Source organism: Phacochoerus africanus, chromosome 1 (assembly GCF_016906955.1).
Source record: "Phacochoerus africanus isolate WHEZ1 chromosome 1, ROS_Pafr_v1, whole genome shotgun sequence".
NCBI classification, from domain to species: domain Eukaryota; kingdom Metazoa; phylum Chordata; class Mammalia; order Artiodactyla; family Suidae; genus Phacochoerus; species Phacochoerus africanus.
Window position 1 is genome coordinate 115,707,966 of NC_062544.1, and position 19,237 is coordinate 115,727,202.

The 19,237-nt window shown below is 40.4% G+C and overlaps 1 protein-coding gene across 1 annotated transcript in view; it reads right to left on the minus strand.

Annotated features, from left to right (window-relative positions):
- DCP1A (decapping mRNA 1A) overlaps positions 1–19,237 on the minus strand; it is a 60,707-nt gene that overhangs the window by 13,929 nt on the left and 27,541 nt on the right. Inside the window, exons 4-6 of the mRNA XM_047776897.1 lie at positions 13,553–13,619; positions 7,208–7,346; positions 5,397–5,510 (exon numbers count right to left, since the gene is read on the minus strand). Coding sequence (XP_047632853.1) covers positions 5,397–5,510; positions 7,208–7,346; positions 13,553–13,619 — 320 coding nt within the window. The remainder of the gene's footprint in view (positions 1–5,396; positions 5,511–7,207; positions 7,347–13,552; positions 13,620–19,237) is intronic.

Sequence of the window (19,237 nt, forward strand, 5' to 3'; positions counted from 1 at the left end):
TATGTTTAGAACAAAATGGTGAGGATTTCTTGGCAAAAGAAGCGCTGGACAACTACATTAATTCTTATTCATTAATGCAAATTATGTAGATCTCAATCACCACATTCTTTTTTTTAATGCATGCATGCATGCATGTGTGTCTGTGTGTGTATACCAATATTTAGATACGCCTACTTTAAAAAAGAGACCATATTGGAACTATCTTGTAGAAACTTAAGAGTCTTTTCCAGGAAGAATACTATTTTAAGTTGTAAGAAAAAGACCACTCAAACAACAGGACATGGAGAAGCCTCACCATGAATGAAATACACCTTAGGCTTCAAAAATGACATGATCCAGGTGGCAATTTCTAGCTGTCTAGTAGAACACGAATCAACTTTTTTTTTTTTTTTTTTAAAGTTCTCTATCAGAGCATATGGACATTCCCAGGCTAGGGGTAAAATCGGAGCTACAGCTGCCAGCCTACCCAACAGCCACAGCAACGTGGGATCTGATCTTCATCTGCGACCTACACCACAGCTCATGGCAATGTAGGATTCCTGACCCACTGAGTGAGGCCAGGGATTGAACCTGCATCCTCATGGTTACTAGTCAGATTAGTTTCTGCTGCACCACAAAGGGAACTCCCTACAAATCAACTTTTGAACAAGTAAAATTATCCACATTTACATGTGAAATGTTTCTACACTTATATTTAAAAACAGGTATTTCTAATGGCTTAAAATCTACTTCATATTAAAAAAAGGAAACTATATGGTAGAACACTGCACCCTGACTGCAAATGAAGCAGACAGTTTCCAGATTTCTCCATGCTGCCTCCCTGTAACTTCTGCCAGGCCAGACACAGATTCTCAGACCTTCTCTGGAATAGGGTGTGTGGGATGGGTTTCAGAGTACTATTATTATTGCCATTTTATAGATGATGCTCAAGTACAACAACAGAACCAGACTCCAATCTAGTTCTAACAAGACACTTCACGTTCTTAATCACTATTGCACTGCACTGAGATGTCCACTGAGGAGATTACAGGTTACCTAATCAACTGAATGGTGATATGATCCTCTGGGAAACAGAGGTACAACTATGGCTCAAAGGACTAAGAAGTGGACACAGGTCAAAATGGACCAATTTTTGGAAATAGGTAAATGGCTGAATCAGTCAAAGGAGGCTGAGTGAGCATAGCACGTGCCTCCATGTAAGCTCCCTAAAGCTCTATATAATCTGACTTGGAAAGGCCCCTCTCTATGCTTCTCTGCTTCTGACAAGAAAAACTGGCTGCATTCCTCTAGGAGCTGGGGCTTTTTATTCATGGATTCATCATCCCTCATCTGTGGAAAAGGTGAAATTTTATTCTTGACTCATGTCTGAATAAGCTTAAAGTCTAGATTCTGAGCTCTGCAATGCCTCACTTAAACCTAGTTTTAGTCTGACCATTCCCTTGGGAAACAGAATTTACTAAGTGACAGCATGTATGGTACTCAAAAAAATTCTTATAAATTACAGCAGGCCATTGTTCCTTCCTCACCCTATTTTGCTGTTTAGAGAAGCTTGTACATATATATCTATATATATATCTATATATATATTTGTCTTTTTAGGGCCTCACATGACATACGGAGGTTCCCAGACTAGGGGTCCAATCAGAGCTGTAGCCATCGGCCTACACCACAGCTACAGCAATATCAGATCTGAGCTGCATCTGCGACCTACACCACAGCTCACGGCAATGCCGGATCTTTAACCCACTGAGCAAGGCCAGGGATTGAACCCACAACCTCATGGTTCCTAGTTGGATTCATTTCTGCTTAGCCATGATGGGAACTCCAGAATCTAATATTTCTGTTTAAGTTTATTGTGTACATGTCAGATTTCTTACCTGGGAGTGCCCTGGGAACACTAGAAGGTATGATTATTCTTAACCACAGGAACCAAAAAAACAATACCAAAAAAAAAAAAAAATCTAGGAAAACAGTCCTAAGGGAAGTTTAACAATAAGTTAATTATGGAACAAGTAAAATTTAATACTATTAAAGCTCAAGAGCATTTTTTGTTCTCAGCACTAGATGGCAGTACTACTACACCAATGAACTATCTTTTCATAGGGCTGATTATGGATTTAAGCTAATTTTCATCAATCATGGGGCTTTGATAGTATCCAGATCTCAATAGTTTACAAAATGCTGCCACTGTGGCCTATAAAATGGAGTTTTAGGAGGCCCATTTGTTTCCTTCCTTCCTTTTTTTTTTTTAGGGCCACACCCATGGCATATGGAAGTTCCCAGACTAGGGATTGAACTGGAGCTACAGGTGCCAGCCTACACCACAGCCACAGCAACACCAGATGTGAGCCTCATCTGCGACAACATACACCATAGCTCACGGCAACACTGGATCCTTGACCCACTGAGCAAAGCCAGGGATCAAACCCGTGTCCTCCTATATCCTAGTCGCGTTCATTACTGCTGAACCACATCTAAGCCTCCATTTTTTTCATTTGGGTCTTACAGTTAGTCTGTGAGTTAGGCAATGCAAGAATCCTTAATCCCATGATTCAGAAAGGAAAGGGATATATGTATAACTAAATCACTTTGTTGTACATCTGAAACTAAGACAAAATTGTAAATCAACTATACTCCAATATATAATAAAAATTAATTAAAAAAAAAAAAAGAAAGATGGAGTTTCAGTCGTGGCTCAGCAGAAATGAATCTGACTAGCATCCATAGGATACAGGTTTGATCCCTGGCCTCGCTCAGTGGATTAAGGATCTGGTGTTGCTGTGAGCTGTGGTAGAGGTTGCAGACCTGGCTGAGCTTGTTGTGGCTGGCATTGTGTGGCTGTGGTGCAGGCTGGTGGGTATAGCTCTAATTGGACCCCTAGCCTGGGAACCTCCATATGCCACTGGTGTGGACCTTAAAAAAAAAAAAAAGAAAGAAAACAGGAAGTGACTGGCTCACTGGACAGTCATGGCTAATAAACCAGACCAGAAGGAATTGGAGACTCTGCTCCTTCCCTGCCTCTCTTAACATCTATTTTTGTAAAATTAAATTTTACATAGCACTGCTTTTAATATATGTTTGGCCTTCAGGATCCTAACTCCAAGCATGGTAAAATGGAGCAAAGGTATATAGTATACAAAAATCTGTTTTAAATTAATCATCATCTACACACCTAAAAAAGATGATGGATACATTGTTCATGGGAATGTAAAATGGTACAGCCTCTCTGGAAAACAATATGGCAGTTTTTTACTAAATTAAAACATGCAATTACCAAATTACCCAACATTTACACTCTTGGGCATTTATTTCAGAGAAAAGAAATTTATATACAAAAACCTACATACAAATGTTCATGGAAGCTTTATTAATAACAGCCCTAAACGTAAAACAATCCAGATGTCCCTTAACAGGAAAATGGTTAAAAATGTAAATTACACCCAGCAGTGAAAGGGAATTATTGATATATGCAACAATTTCAATGAATCTTCAGGAGTTGTGCTGTATGAAGAAAGACAACCCCAGAAGTTTATATATTGTATGATTCCATTTATAGAAAATTCTTCTTTTTTTTCTTTTTAGGGCTGTACCTGTGGCATATGGAAGTTCGCAGGCTAGGGGTCTAATCGGAGCTGCAGCTGCCACCCTATGCCACAGCCACGGCAACGTGGGATCTGAGCCACATTTATGACTTACACCACAGCTCATGACAGTGCTGGATCCTTAACCCAGTGAGCAGGGCCAGGGATCGAACCCATATCCTCATGGATACTAATAGGGTTTGTAACCAGCTGAGCCACAATGGGAACTCCCATTTATAGAAACTTCTTGAAGCAACAACATTATAGAGCTGGAGACAGATTAGTCACTGCTGGGGGCTAGGGATGGGAAGGGGGAAGGCTGGGAGGGTGCGACATGTAAGTCAGTGTGATAATCAAAGGGCAATCAAGAATCCTTGTGTGGATCTACTACATCTTGTCTGTGGTGGTAGATACACAAAGCTCTACATAAGAAAAAATTGCACAGAACTAAGTACACACATGCACATACACACACAAATGAGTATGAATAAAAGTAAGGAAATATGAATGAGATGGGTATATTGTGTCAAGATCCTGGTTGTGATAGTGTACTATATTTTGCAAGCTGTTATCAATGCAATAAATGGGTAAAGGGGACATGGATCTTCTGTATCATTTCTTATAGTTGTGTATGAATCTATAATTATCTCAAAGTAAAAAGTTTAATAAAAGAACTATATTTTTTACTTGATATTTGTTCATTTATCAAGTCATCAGTCATAAAGGGAAGTAATTCATTCAACAAATATTTACAGTGCTAGAGGCTGAGGATACAGCAATGAACAAGGCAGATAAAACTGGATGCCCCCATGGAGTTTACATTTTGGTGGGGAGGAGACACACAATGAATAAATAAGAAAACCATACACCTTGTTAACCGGGAGAAAATAAAGCACAGGAGGACAGGGGCAGGGGAGGAGTCCTATTTAAAACAGGGTGGTGGAGTTCCCATCGTGGCTCAGTGGTAATGAACTCAACTCATATCCATGAAGATGCAGGTTTGATCCCTAGTCTTGCTGAGTGGGTTAAGGATCTGGTGTTGCTATGAGCTGTGCGTAGGTCACAGATGTGGCTCGGATCCCAAGTTGCTGTGGTGTAGGCTGGAAGCTGCAGCTCTGATTCAACCCCTAGCTAGGAACTTCCATTTGCCGTGGGTGCAGCCCTAAAAAGACAAAAAACAAAAACAAAGAAACAAAACAAAACAAATCCGGGGCGGTCAGAGAAGCCCCTACCTGTATGGAAGACACTAGAGACCTGAAGGAAGAAAGGGAGCAAGCTACCTCTAGGAGGGAAGTTTTCCAGGCCAAGGGAACAGTTAAGTGTGAAACCCTGTCCTGAGTCAGGGGTAGGTGTGGCTCATTTGTGTAAAGGCAGAAAAGCCAATGACATTGGGAACAAGGCAGAAAGGTAGAAGATGAGGCCAGGGGTAGGCAGACCAGATCGGGTAGGCAGACCAGATCGGGTAGGCCTTGTGGGTCACTGCCATGACCCTGGCTTTTATTTCAGTGAGGTAAGACACCACTGGAGGATTTACTTTATGTTATACCAGGATTACTCTGGCTGCTGGGTTAAGAGAAGAGAAGGGAGTGGCAAGGGTAAAAGCTGGGAAACCAGACAGAAGGCTAACAAAATCCAGATGAAAGGCAGTCACATGGACCAGGGGATATGACAGGAGAGGATGACATTATGTTGCTGCTTGTATATATATACTTGGACAGGTGAACAAATCAAATTTATACCGCATTAAAATCCTTACATGATGTTGACTCTGCATTAGGTTACTTTGGCCAATGCTAGGGGTTTAGCCGTACCAACCTTATCTTGTAACCCAGATGGTGTCTCTTCCAGAGTCTCAGTGCTTCCCAGATTGGAGATCTGAGTGCTTGGCTGTAACCCAGGGCTGGAGATATTTGAGTCACCCATCTGATTCTTAAATTAAAAGGAAAAGTATACCACATGAGAAAGCTTTCTATTGTTTGGCTCACAAAACAGCATTCAAGGTTATTATAAACACTGTTTTAAAAATCAAGCAAAAAAATCTTTCTAAATGTTTGCTTTGTACTTACATGTAAATAACCTGTAAAATAAAATTTCTAGAAAGCGGAACACGTGATTTTAAAGACAAGTGTTGGTAACAACTCTTATTTTTATAACTCCTTTAGGGAAAAGTCAATAGCATTACTTTATTATATACTCTCTTCCATTTATTTATTTATTTATGTATTTATGTATTTATTTATTTAGTTGGCTGCACCTGAGGCATACAAAAGTTCCCTGGTCAGGCATTAAACCCGAGCCACAGGAGTGACTGATCCTTAAACACTAGGCCACCAGGGAACTCTTAGAGTACTTCTCTCTCTTTTTTTTTTAGGGCCTTACTTGCAGCATACGCAAGTTTCTGGGCTAGGGTCAAACTAGAGCTGCAGCTGCCAGCCTACGCCACAGTCACAGCAATGTGGTATCCGAGCCGCATCTGCAACCTACACCACAGCTTGTGGCAATGCCAGTTTCTTAACCCACTGATGAAGGCCAGGGACTGAACCCGAATTCTCATGGATACTACTCAGGTTCTTAACCTGCTGAACCACAACAGGTACTCCAAGAGTACTTTTCTTTTTTTCTTTTTTTTTTTGCCTTTTCTAGGGCCGCACTTGCGGCATATGGAGATTCCCAGGCTAGGAGTCTAATTGGAGCTGTAGCCACTGCCCTATGCCAGAGCCACAGCAACTCGGGATTCCAAGCCACATCGGCGACCAACACCACAGCTCGTGGCAACGCCAGATCCTTAACCCACTGAGCAAGGCCAGGGATCAAAGCCGCAACCTCATGGTTCCTAGTCGGATTCGTTAACCACTGCGCCACGACGGGAACTCCCCAAGAGTACTTTTCAAAACTGATATAAATCCCTAACCAAGCAGAGCCTTCCGGGTGGAAGAAGAGGTGTGAAGCTTTTCCAGAACTATGTGCTAGAGGCTAACTCCTACAGCCCCAAACCATTCACTGCCACAGTAATTTTACAGGGATAAGAAAAGAGCATTCTAGGGAGTTATTTTCTGGTGCATTGGGTTAAAGATCTGGTGCTGTCACTTCAGTGGCTGAGGCAGCTGCTGTGACATGGGTTTGATCCCTGGCTGGGAAACTTCCACATGCTGTAGGCAAGGTAAGAAAATAATGAAGAAAAAAAAAAAAAGAGCATTCTAAATTTTTTAAGGTAAGAAAATCTCTTTTTCTTTCAAGCTTAAAACTATAGATTTGTTTTCTTTTTGAACTACTTCTTTCTTTTTTTTTTAAGGGCCGCACTTTCGGCATATGGAGGTTCCCAGGCTAGGGGTCAAATTGGAGCTATCGCCGTTGGCCTACGTCACAGCCACAGCAACACAGGATCCCAGCCGTGTCTGTGACCTACGTCACAGCTCACGGCAATGCTGGGTCCTTAACCCACTGAGCGAGATCAGGGATCAAACCTGCAACCTAGTGGTTACTAGTCAGATTCATTCCTTCTGCACCACAATGGGAACTCCTAAACTACTTATTTCTGCTGGCCCTGGAGGTGACCCCCCTCAAGTCCCTGAGCTCTGTACAGGTCTCCTCCCCTTGGTCCTCCCGGTCAGCACTCAGAGTCTCACCCTCTCATACTCATCCTTGGCTCTGCTTAGCATCTCCAGGATGTCGATGGGCCTGTGGTCACTGCAGCCATTGGCCTGGCTGGGACTCTGCTTATCCCGAGCTGCTTGCTGGGACCGCCGTGTCTCTTCTTCTACCACGCTAGAGGAGGAGAATGGGTTTTAGAAAGACCTCTTTCAACACAATCTGACCCAAGAACCCTTTGGGTGTCCACCTTCCAAGACATAGGAAGAATGCCATTCTCCTCAACACCATTCTCGAAAAACAAAACACAGAGCCTCGGCTACCTCATTCCAGGAGTATATGACTAAATACTTTACCATCTCATCCACAACAGTACTAACGAATATATTTCACTGTTAGAAGGCTTATAGAACAGAATTCCTTTCCAGAGTTGGTAGAAGCAGGTACCTTTACTAAACTAAAAATCTAAATTATCTCATTATTTCTCTCTCTCTCTTTTTAAAAAGTATCTCAGAAATAATCAGACTAATTATTGAAAATGAATGATGCCACCAAGACAAAGGAAGGCTGCAGAGCTGAACAAGCCCCGTGGAGAGTATAGATTGATAATGGGCTATCAAAGAGAAAGAAAGATTAGCTTCTTGAGAATGAAGGTCTTGGTAAATCTTCAAAGGTTAATGACAGCACTACAAGCAAACAAAAGACTTCCCTTGTTCTCTCCCTAAAAATCACTAAGTGGGTGACTGAGGTCAGGGTGACTGTGGCAATACTCTTTGGTGCTGCTTAAGCTAATTTTGCATTTGAAAATATATAAAGCATGAAAAACTTGAGGGCTAAGTTGAAGGCTGGGGTCTTTAAATCTATCTGAGGGGTTTCATTTCTTAGGAACATCCTCTCTCTCCTACATATGAAAGTTTAAAGCAATTATAACAAACTATGAGAAAGTGGGGAGTTCCCACTGTGGCTCAGCCATAATGAACCCGACTGGTAACCATGAGGATGCAGGTTTGATCCCTGGCCTCAGTCAGTGGGTTAAGTATCTGGTGTTGCTGTGGTTATGGTGTAGGCTGGCAGCTGCAGCTCCAACTGGACCCCTAGCCTGGGAACTTAAATATGCCAAAAAAAAGAAAAAAAAGGTGAGAAACTGAAAAGCTGGTCATGACATTTTATTGTTTCTTATATTTTTATTTAAGCTTGAAATAAAAGTAATAAATTTTGATAAGGCAATTAATCCTTCTTTTAAAGATCCATTTAGGTTTTTTTTTTTTTTTTTTCCTTTTTAGGGCTGTACTCACAGCATACGGAGATTCCCAGGCTAGGGGTACAACAGGAGCTACAGCTGTTGGCCTGCACCACAGCCATAGCAACATCAGATCTGAGCTGTGTCTGCAACCTACACCACAGCTCATGGCAACACAAGATCCTTAACCCACTGACCGAGGCCAAGGATGGAACCTACAACCTCATGGTTCCTAGTCGGATTCATTTCTGCTGCACCACGACAGGAACTCCCATTTAGGTTTTAATTCCAACTGTAATGAATAGGCCTACCTGCCACAGGATACAGGCACAGTCACAACTTGATTATATTAACTGAGAACTTTCCAGACACTGATGATGACAAGTACTAAAACAGTCCAATAGTAAAACGTTTGTAAAAACCTTGACTAAGAGGAGTAGGATAAGAACAGGCCACCCAGTGTCAGCTTACTGCTTTAAAACAGCCTGTCCAGGAACTCCCATTAGTATGTGGGGGATGGTTCTTTTATTTGAAAACACTGGGTTAGACAATATTAAGCAGATTAAAAAAACAAAACAAAACAGCAAAATCATTCTGAGTTTTTTTCCATGGCATATGGAAGTTCCCAGGCTAAGGGCTGAATTGGAGCTACAGCTGCCGGCCTACACCATAGCCACAGCAACGCGGGATCCAGGCCGCATCTGCAACCTATACCACAGCTCAAGGCGACGCCGGATCCTTAACCCACTGGACAAGGCCAGGGATCGAACCCGCATCGTCATGGATCCTAGTCAGGTTCGTTAACTGCTGAGCCACGAAGGGAACTCCAATCATTCTGAGTTTTTAACATGCTCAAATGTATTATGATTTTCCAAGAATGGGCTTGTAGACTTCCCCAAATTTATTTGACTGTAGAATCTCCTCTTGAAACAAGATTCCTATTTGGAAAATGCTGCTTTAAGGTAATAGCGTCGTTTCTCTATTTAGAGTCTTACAGTTCTTAACAGGATTATTATTTCTAAAACACATGTAGAATCATAGACTTGATGGCAGACTGAAAGAAGACTGGCATGTGACATGAGGATCAGCATTCCTTTAATAACCAGAAAAAAAATACCACTAAAATGAGTTATTATTTAACACTCAGTTATAGGCCACATCAGCCTAAATCCACCTGCATCAAGGACTGGTCACACAGCCTGTTTCTGTCCACCACCTGCCACGCAGCCTAGCTTGCCCATGTTGGTATCCAACCTCTCCCTTGACCTGGATTGGATCTGTGATTTTGGTTCAAAAGAAAAACATTTTTTTTTTAATTAAAAAAAAAAAAACATTTATAGGAGTTCCCGTCGTGGTGCAGTGGTTAACGAATCCGACTAGGAACCATGAGGTTGCGGGTTCGATCCCTGCACTTGCTCAGTGGGTTAACGATCCGGTGTTGCCGTGAGCTGTGGTGTAGGTTGCAGACGCGGCTCGGATCCCGTGTTGCTGTGGTTCTGGTGTAGGCTGATGGCTACAGCTCCGATTCGACCCCTAGCCTGGGAACCTCCATGTGCCACAGGAGCGGCCCAAGAAATAGCAAAAAGACAAAAAAAAAAATTTATAATAATTACCACTGTTCACCCATCCAATAGGTTCACCCACTGCTGAAAGCAGAAACTGACTGGGTGGCAAGGAAGGAAACTCTGAGTGTGCCAGGCTTGGACTCTAAGGTCTCTTCTAATTCACACTTGGTAAAGAGTGTCCTTGTCTCTCTCTCTTCCTCTCAAACCCCCAAATATGCTCCTAAGACTATCGGTAAATTCAGGAACAAAGCTCACATCCATGAGTTCTCCAAAATTTTATAGTTTATGTACAGGCAAACATTCAAAAAGGATTTTGTTAAAAACAGTTTCTGGCAGACTGAATTTCCTCTTTAGGAGAGTCAATATTTTCCAAGTTCAGTGAATTTTCAACTGTGCCACGACCAAAAAGAATTTCCAAATTTAGATATAGTATAAGTCTAGAAATTTGCTTGCAGTCCTACATAGCTTCTCAGTTCTTATTAACATCTTTTGGAATAAATCAATTTTTTACTTGGAGAATGTTTATTACATTGCAGCTGTCAAAACAGCAATGGCAAGAATTAGATTTAATAGAAGGGACAATGACAGGCATTTTATTTAGATGCACAAAATGCCAAAAGGAATTTTACCTGTATTTCTGGTTAACAGAGGTGATATTCTGAAATATGTAGCAAATAAAGATACAAAGAAAGATAAAGTGGCCTTTTAAAAATCTTTGGTGACCAGAATGCCACTTATCACAAAGTTAACGTCAATATACTAGGATACTCTCCTCAGTCATAAATAGGTCAGACCTTTGAAAACTCACTATCAACAGTTTCCTGAAGGCGTTCACTAATCACCTGCAACATGACCCCTGCTTCTTGTAAAACAAACTGAAAGCTTAAGCTAATGTCCCTCGTTTGGGCATTTCTAGTGATGGTACACTGAATGCCCTTCTTTTCCCTCTGTGCTTCTCATTTCTACTTCTTTATCTTATTTCTAGGTTCAATACAATATTTGCAGATAGGCCTTCAGTCTTCCGTTTCATACAATCCTAAGTCTTGCCTTAGGGGTATCACCTGCTCTGATAGAGAAAAAAAGCACAAAATGGTTTCCTGTGAAGAGCTGTTAGTGCTATAAGAGCCAGATTCTCTCACTTTGGGCCCCGAAGCTTTCAATCTGCAGGACAAAGTTTATGTATTAATATACTCGAAAGTTTAGATAATTAAGAAAACTATTGTGGATTTCAGAATAACCAAGAATCAACAAATCTCTATCTTCTAAGTAATCAGAAGTAAGCATCTGGCTATCACTTTCAAAACTACAAAAAAGTGGTCATCAAACAAATGGCTTTGAAAAAACAGTTTCTATCTCTTTCTAGAGAAAAGCTGTTCTAAAAAGAAAGTCTGGTTCTAGAGAGTCAACATATTTTCAAATGAATGATACAAGTTGATATGGAACAACATCCTTGGGGTGCACACAGTAATAAACTGGCCTGCCAGTGAGCTCAGAGCTGGAGCAAGCAAAGCAGGAAGCCGACAAACATCCAATTGAGATATGCTAGCAGTCCTGGACTATAATGTGGCCTTAGCCACAGGCAGTTCTTTCAAAGTGCAAATATATCTGCAACTGAGATTTGGGGCCTAATGATTTATTTACACCTTTGTAAGAATTAGTTTAAAATCAGACTGTTTCAAAAAAAAAAAAAAGAAATCAAGACTGTTTTCTCCCCAAAAGTATAGGTAAAAATCTTGCAGGAGGGCAAAGGGAATTTTGATTTGACAGAGTTTTTTGCCTGAATCCCTGCATTTCTGAGGGGATTCAAGCAAAAACTGCAAAGGAAACATAAGTGCATTCAAACTCACTGCCTACTGTAGTTTTCTGTCCAGAGATGTAACACCTCAGGCCCCTCTAGCACCTAAGTGTCTTGGGCTCCCGTTAACCAGACTGGCAGTACCAGCAATACAGGTAAGCTGCATGAGGGGTATCTTCTGTGGACCAGTCTGAAAAAGGACAATGGCCCCTTAAAACATCAATCCAATGAGGACTAGAAACTATTAAACCTAGAATCTGTGTCAAAAATAAGTTCACTTAGTGGAAGTAGCCATAGATGTGTGCATGAGTTCTTATCAGCTATTGAACACAGTTCAGTTCCATGTGTGAGAGTGGAAATCTGGAGATAGCCTAAGTCAGAGCCACTGCATGTGGGAGTTAGGCTGTGCACTGGATGTAGAGGATACCCTCTAAAGCTGGGCATAAACACATGTTTACCGGTTAGGTCCTGGAGACTGACTACAGTGCAGTCATTATAGATACTAGAAAGGACTATTTAATGCCCTGGAAAAACGCTGTTGACATGAACAGTAGGATGAACAGTATGAAACTATTTTTGTAAGTATAATGAAAAAAATGTTACCCGCCATTCCACTTTAGCAAGGATTAAGGCTATAGCCACTGCAATCTCCCAGTGTGCCCTGAGAGGAATTCAGGATGGAGAAAAACAGGAAACATTCTGTGCTTTGGATATAGTGGCCTTTAGATAATTAAGATACATATCTGAGGAATCATTACGATGCGCCCAGATTCATGCACTTTCCCATACATAAAGCACTAAAATCATCAACTTGAGATAATCTGTTCTTTGTTATTAAGCAGTAATCTTCTAATGCCTGACTACATGTTTTCCTCAGGAAAAAAGTTTGTATGTATCCTGGCTCCTCCCTTACCTCTTGGGAGCAGTTCCTCAGAGATATCTGAGAGGCTGTCTCCCAGGCAATAGTCCTCAGTAAGATCACTAAAAAAAAAAAAAAAAAACAAAAAAAACTGACTCTTTTTTTTTGTATTTTTAGGGCTGTACCCACGACATGCAGAGGTTCCCAGGCTAGGGGTCAAATGGGAGCTGTAGTCGCTGGCCTAGGCCACAGCCATAGCAACATGAGAACCAAGCTTTTCTGCGACCTACACCACAGCTCATGGCAACACCAGATCCTTAACCCACTGACTGAGGCCAGGGATCCAACCTGTGTCCCCATGGATGCTAGTCAGATTAGTTCCCTCTAAGCCATGATGGGAACCCCAACCTAACTTTTTTTTTCTTTTTTTAAATGGCTGCACCTGCAGCATATGGAAGTTTCTGGGCCAGGGATTAAATTCAAGCTGCAGCTGTGACCTGTACCGCAGCTGTGGCAACACTGGATCCTTTAATGCACTGAACTGGGCTGGGGATCAAGCCCATGTCTCTGCAGTGACCTGAGCCACTGCAGTTGGATTCTTAACTCATCATGCTACAGCAGAAACTCCCTAACTCAACTTTTATGATGTGCATTTTTCAGTGGACATAAACAATCACACATCAACATCCATAGTACACGTAAAGAAAGACTGGAATGAAACAGACAAAAATGGTAACACTGGTAGTAGTAGGATTATAGGTTAATTTTAGATTTCTGTAGGCTATTCTGTACTTTTCAACTTTTACAGTAACAGGAAATCAGGGAAAATACATGAATTATAGGCTCCAGTAGCAAAGACAAGGAGGAAAAGTAATTTCTTCATTTTCCATATATCACCAGTTAAATCTAAACAGAAATACTTACTCGGCCATGAGTTTGGCTATCCGGTGACAGTCATTCTTGTCATAAAACCAGATACTGTATATTGACACTTAAAAAAAAAGGAAAAAAAAGATAAGGGGAAATGAGGTTTCAATGCTTGGGCATATGTAAGTAATATATTATCACCACAGAATGTCACAGAATTTACCCTCAAACTCTTAACAGTTCCTCTAAAGAAAAAAAAGCCTCCCTCCAAAACTGTTTAATAATAAAAATAAAATTAAGACATAAACTATTCAGATGAAAATTGTAAAAACATTTGGCTTTAGACATTACCAGATCTCATTAAGCCTAAGATACCACTAAAGTGTAAGTTGCCCTATTATTTTATGTATTATCAAGGAAAAAAAAAGCTGCCATTTAAACTAAGACTCAACATTGTGTGGAAAGGAATGTTGCCCTTGCCTGTCATCAAGCCATCAGCCACTACAGCGCCCCCACATGGTGAGCCCTAAGAAGAATTCAGGATGGAGACAAACAAGAAACGTTCTGTGCTTTGGATACTGGCCCCAGATAGCAGCATTTCTAAAATGCATATGTAAGGAATAATTTCGATGAGCTCAGACATTTGCACCCTCCTGTCCATAGAAAAGTACAAAAATCATTACTTGAGATATCTTTTTTTTTTGTGATCAGCAGTAATATTTTGATGTTTGACTACGTGGATATTTTTTCAGCAGAAACTCCTATATAAGCTGGCTCCTCTCTTACCTCTTTGGAGCAGTTCCTCAGAGCTATCTAAAAGGCTGTCTCTTGGGCTACAGTCCTCAGTAAGGTCCTCGAATAAAACTTAACTTGCAACTTTTAGGTTGTGTGTTTTTTGTCACTTGATAATTGTAAGATATCTTCCAAACTGATAGTCAAATGTAGGGAAAAATGTATTTTAATTGTTGAAAACCAAGTTCCAAAATCAAACACCAGAACCTTTATGAATCTCTTGAAATTTATATTAATACTATGTTACAGTAAAAACAAGCCTTTAAAATACAAACACCAACTCCAGTCCCATCCTATGATCAACTCTATTTGCATGTGAAATGGAAGTGCCAAGGCTGAGCTCATATCACATTTTGGAATCTTTTATTCCCAAAATGATGAGCATCACTAAGAAAATCCCCACAAAACACTGGTGAATGGATAGATGAACTCCATTATTAAAGAGATACACACATACACAACTGTCAATACTTTTGAACCTATTTTATTTTTTGCTTTTTAGGGCCGCACCAGTGGCATATGAAAGTTCCCAAGCTAGGGGTCAAATTAGAGCTACAGCTGCCAGCCTACACCACAGCCACAGCTATGCAGGATCCAAACTTTGCCTGTGACCTATACCACAGCTTCTGGCAATGCCATATCCTTAACCCACTGAGCAAGGCCAGGAAATCAAACCGGAAACCTCGTGGCTCCTAGTCGGATTCTTTTCCACTGTGCCACAGTGGGAACTCCGCTGAACCTATTTTATTTTTAATTTTTATACACTTTTAAAAGGTTACTATCTATTTACATTTATTACAAAATACTGGCTATATTCCCCATGGTGTACATGGAAATACTTTTCGGATAAGGTAGAGTAGAACTACTGAATGAATATAAGTCAAAATAAACATACGGATAGGCATGGTTCATTTGTTATCATGTGCATCCACCACAACAATCTCAGCATATCCCATGTATCCCAGCATATCCCCAGCATACCTCTTTCTACTTACTCTCTGGCTCAGGAAGGGCAGGTGTATTTTTTTTTTAATTAAATTTTTACTTTTTAAATAATTATAGCTTCATAGGTGTTTGTAAAAAAATAAGTAGAGATCCTGTATGCCCCTTTGTTTCTTATAATGGTAACATTTTGTACAACTATAACAATACTACAGCCAGACTACTGACATTGATACATTCAAGATACAGAACATTTCCATAGCCACAGGAATAACTGTTGCCTTTCTATAGCCACACCCATCTCCTCTGGTACCCAGCCCCCCATCTCTGACCCCTGGCAAACACACTAATCTGTTTTCCATTTCTATAATGCTGCCATTTCAAGAATATAAGTGGAATTAGAGAGGATGCAACCTTTTGAGATTGACTTTTGTGACTCAACATAATTCTCTGGATATTCATCAAAGTTGTTGCCTACATTAACAGTTTGTTCCCATTTTTTTACTGAATAGCATTTCATCCCATGGATGTACTAGTTTATTTAACCATGTATTCACTGAAGGATAGTTAGAATGTTCCCAGTTTTTGGCTATTACACATAAAGCTACTATGTTCATGTACAGGTTTTTGAAAGTTCAAATTTTCATTTCTTGGGGTTAAATATCCAAAAGTACCGTTACTGAGTCACAGTAGTTTCATGTTTAAAGAGAAACATTCATACTGTTTTCCAGTTTTACTTTTGCAGAATTTTTTTTCTTTTTCTTTCTTTGTCTTTTTAGGGCCCCACTCGCAGCATATGGAGGTTCCCAGGCTAGGGGTCAAATAGGAGCTGTAGCCATTGGCCTACAACACATCCATAGCCATGCAGGATCTGAGTCCTGTCTGTGACCTACACCACAGCTCATGGCAGCACCAGATCCTTAACCCACTGAGCAAAGCCAGGGATTGAATCCGAGCCCTCATGGATACTAGTTGCATTCATAACCCGCTGAGCCACAACAGGACCTCCTCACTTAGATATTTAAAAGAGAAAACAGGGCTTCTAGCTTCAAAATTGAGGGAATTAACAGATGCATAATTTCTAGTTGTTTTAAACTTTTTTTTTTTTTTTTTGGCTTTTGTCTTTTTAGGGCCACACCTGTGGCTTATGGAGGTTCCCAGGCTATGAGTCTAATCGGAGCTGTAGCCGCCAGCCTACGCCACAGCCACAGCAGTGCCAGATCTGATCTGCATCTGCAACCTACACTACAGCTCACGGCAATGCCGGATCCTTAACCCACTGAGCGAGGCTAGGGATCAAACCTGCAATCTCATGGTTCCTAGTCAGATTCATTTCCACTGCGCCACGACGGGAACTCCCATTGAATCTTTTGATGCACAAATGTAGTATATCTCTCCATTTATTTAGGTTCTGATTTTTTAAAAATTCAGTATTTTGTAATTTTCAGCACACCTGTACATGTTTTGTTATGTTTACACCTAAGTATTTAATTTTCCTTGTACAGTTTATAAACGGTTACTACCTTTAACTTGGGGTTTCCACAGGTTCATTATAAGTATGTATAGTGTGATTTATTTTTGTGTGTTGATCTTGTATCTCCAGACCTTTCCAAACTCACTTATTAGTTGTAGGAGTTTGTACAGAGACATTCATGTCATCTGTGGACAGAAACAGTTTTATTTCTTCTTTTCCAATCTGTAGGCCTATTCTCTTTTCCCCTTATTACACTGGCTAGAACTTCCAGTGCTATGTTGAATAGCAGTAATGAGAATAGATTTCCTTGCTTTATTTTCAATATTAGAGGGAAAACATTCAGCCTTTCCTTTATAATGTGGTGGATATACTGACTGATTTTTAATACTGAACCACCTTTGCAGAGCTGGAATAAAGCCCATTTGTTCATAATTTATATTTCTTTTCTATATCTTGTTGGCTTTGCTAATATCTGGTTAAGGATTTTTTTTTTTTTGTCTTTTTGCTATTTCTTTGGGCTGCTCCCACGGCATATGGAGGTTCCCAGGCTAGGGGTCTAATCGGAGCTGTAGCCACTGGCCTACGCCAGAGCCACAGCAACGTGGAACTCCTGGTTAAGGATTTTTTTTTTAAAGTTCATTAGAGATACTGATTTGTAGTTTTCTTTTTTGTACTTTCTTGTTTTGAGTATTAAAGTAAACGTTGGTCTTACAGAATAAGTTGAGAAGTGTTTCCCCTTTTCTGTTTTCTGGAAGACAGTGTAAAATTAGCGTTAAAGAATCTTTGAATTCTCCAGTAAAATCATCTGGGCCTGGAGATTTCTTTTTCGGAAACTTTAAAATTATGAATTCAATTTATTTCATGGCAATCAGACTACTTATGTTATCTATTTTATCTTGGTTGAGTTTTGTAGTTTGTTGTTTTCAAGGAATTGGTCCATTTCTTCTAAATGGTCATGTGTATGAGTGTAAAGTTATTGATAGCTTTCTCCTATTACAGAGGATGTGTGAATGATATTGGAGGCAGATATGGTAGGCGCTCCCTGGAGAAAGAGAAACAGGCATGGCTTTCTTGACAGAAGAGAAACAATTTTTGGCCTACGACATTTTGTGATCTAAGCCTGGTCACAATGCTTACCCTTGAACAGGTCCCAGTAATTAATGATCTTAAAGGAACGAAAGAATGCAGAAACAAATTATTATCAGGTAGGAGAAGTAACGATAGCAAAGATAATGTAGCGGTTGTAAAGGCTCCCAGTTCTATTTCAATGGTAAAGACTAGCCTGAAGTGTTCAACCACCAGATCAGCTGGAATCTAAGGGAGGAGTATGTTGACATTTTCTGGCCCTTATAACTTCAATCAACTAACGCTTGGATTCTGTGGACCACCCAAGCTCCTTAATGAATACGCATGTATGCTTAACTTGAAACTCCCTCATCTTTGCTGCTTGGGGAGACCCTGTTTTGTGAAAGATCCCATGTTCCCTATACTTGCTGCAAGTAATAATAAGCCCTTTCTTCTCATGATCTTTAGCTTGGTTATGTCTTTTGGCTTGACACAAACTAAGAGGCAAATCTACTTTTCAGGTAACAACATCCACTATTCCACTCCTGATATTGATAATCTATGTCATCTTTTTACTTTTATTAGTCTTTATTAAAGGTTTATCAACTTTATTGATTTTTTCAAATAATCAACTTTTTGTCTCATTGATTTTTCTTTGTTTTCATCTTCTTAATGTCACTGATTTCTGCTCTACTCTTTGCTCTTTCCTTACTTCTGCATGCTTTGAGTTAGTTTATTTTTTTCTTCTTTTTCTAATTTCTTGAGGTGGGAATTTAGTAGGCCCTTAGCCAGTGTTGCTTGAAAGGATGGGAGGAGTTTTCAATGGCTAGGCCACCTGGAGTACCTTCACTGGTGAAGGGAGATAAAAACTGCTTCCTAGGCCAGGTGGTTGTAATGTGGCTCCTTCCCTACACCTACCTCCTTCTCATGAAAACGAGGGAAAATATTACCTCAGTGGCTATTTATTGTCAGTAAGGTTTAAATCCTTCCTGCAGTCTTGTTGGGCTCACCTGGTACTGCTGGCAGGGCTCCCGGCTCACCTGGTACTGCTGGCAGGGCTCCCATTCAATCTAGGACAGGAACAAGCCTGTATGAGGCACCTTCCTTTGCTATGCTGGAGGTCAAGAAACACTATGCCTGGGTTCCCTTCTTCTGTTGGAGGCTTGTAAGACAAGCTGCTGTTGGGTTGTTCTGTCAGTTCTGGGTCCCGAACCCGATCTTCTTCTTTCTACCTTTTAGAATTTTCCTGATTGTCCCTTTGTTACTTTTGATTTTTAGAATTGTATTTAATAGGGGAGAAGGAAAGACAAATTTATGCCATTTTGTTTGGGTCAGAAGTCCCATTATGTACTTTTATGGATAGAAAACCGAGGCTTATGGAAAGACTAACTGACATTAATAAATTAGAGAAAAATAGTCTTATAACTAGAACCAGAACTCATGTCTTCTCACTCTAAGCCAGTATCCTT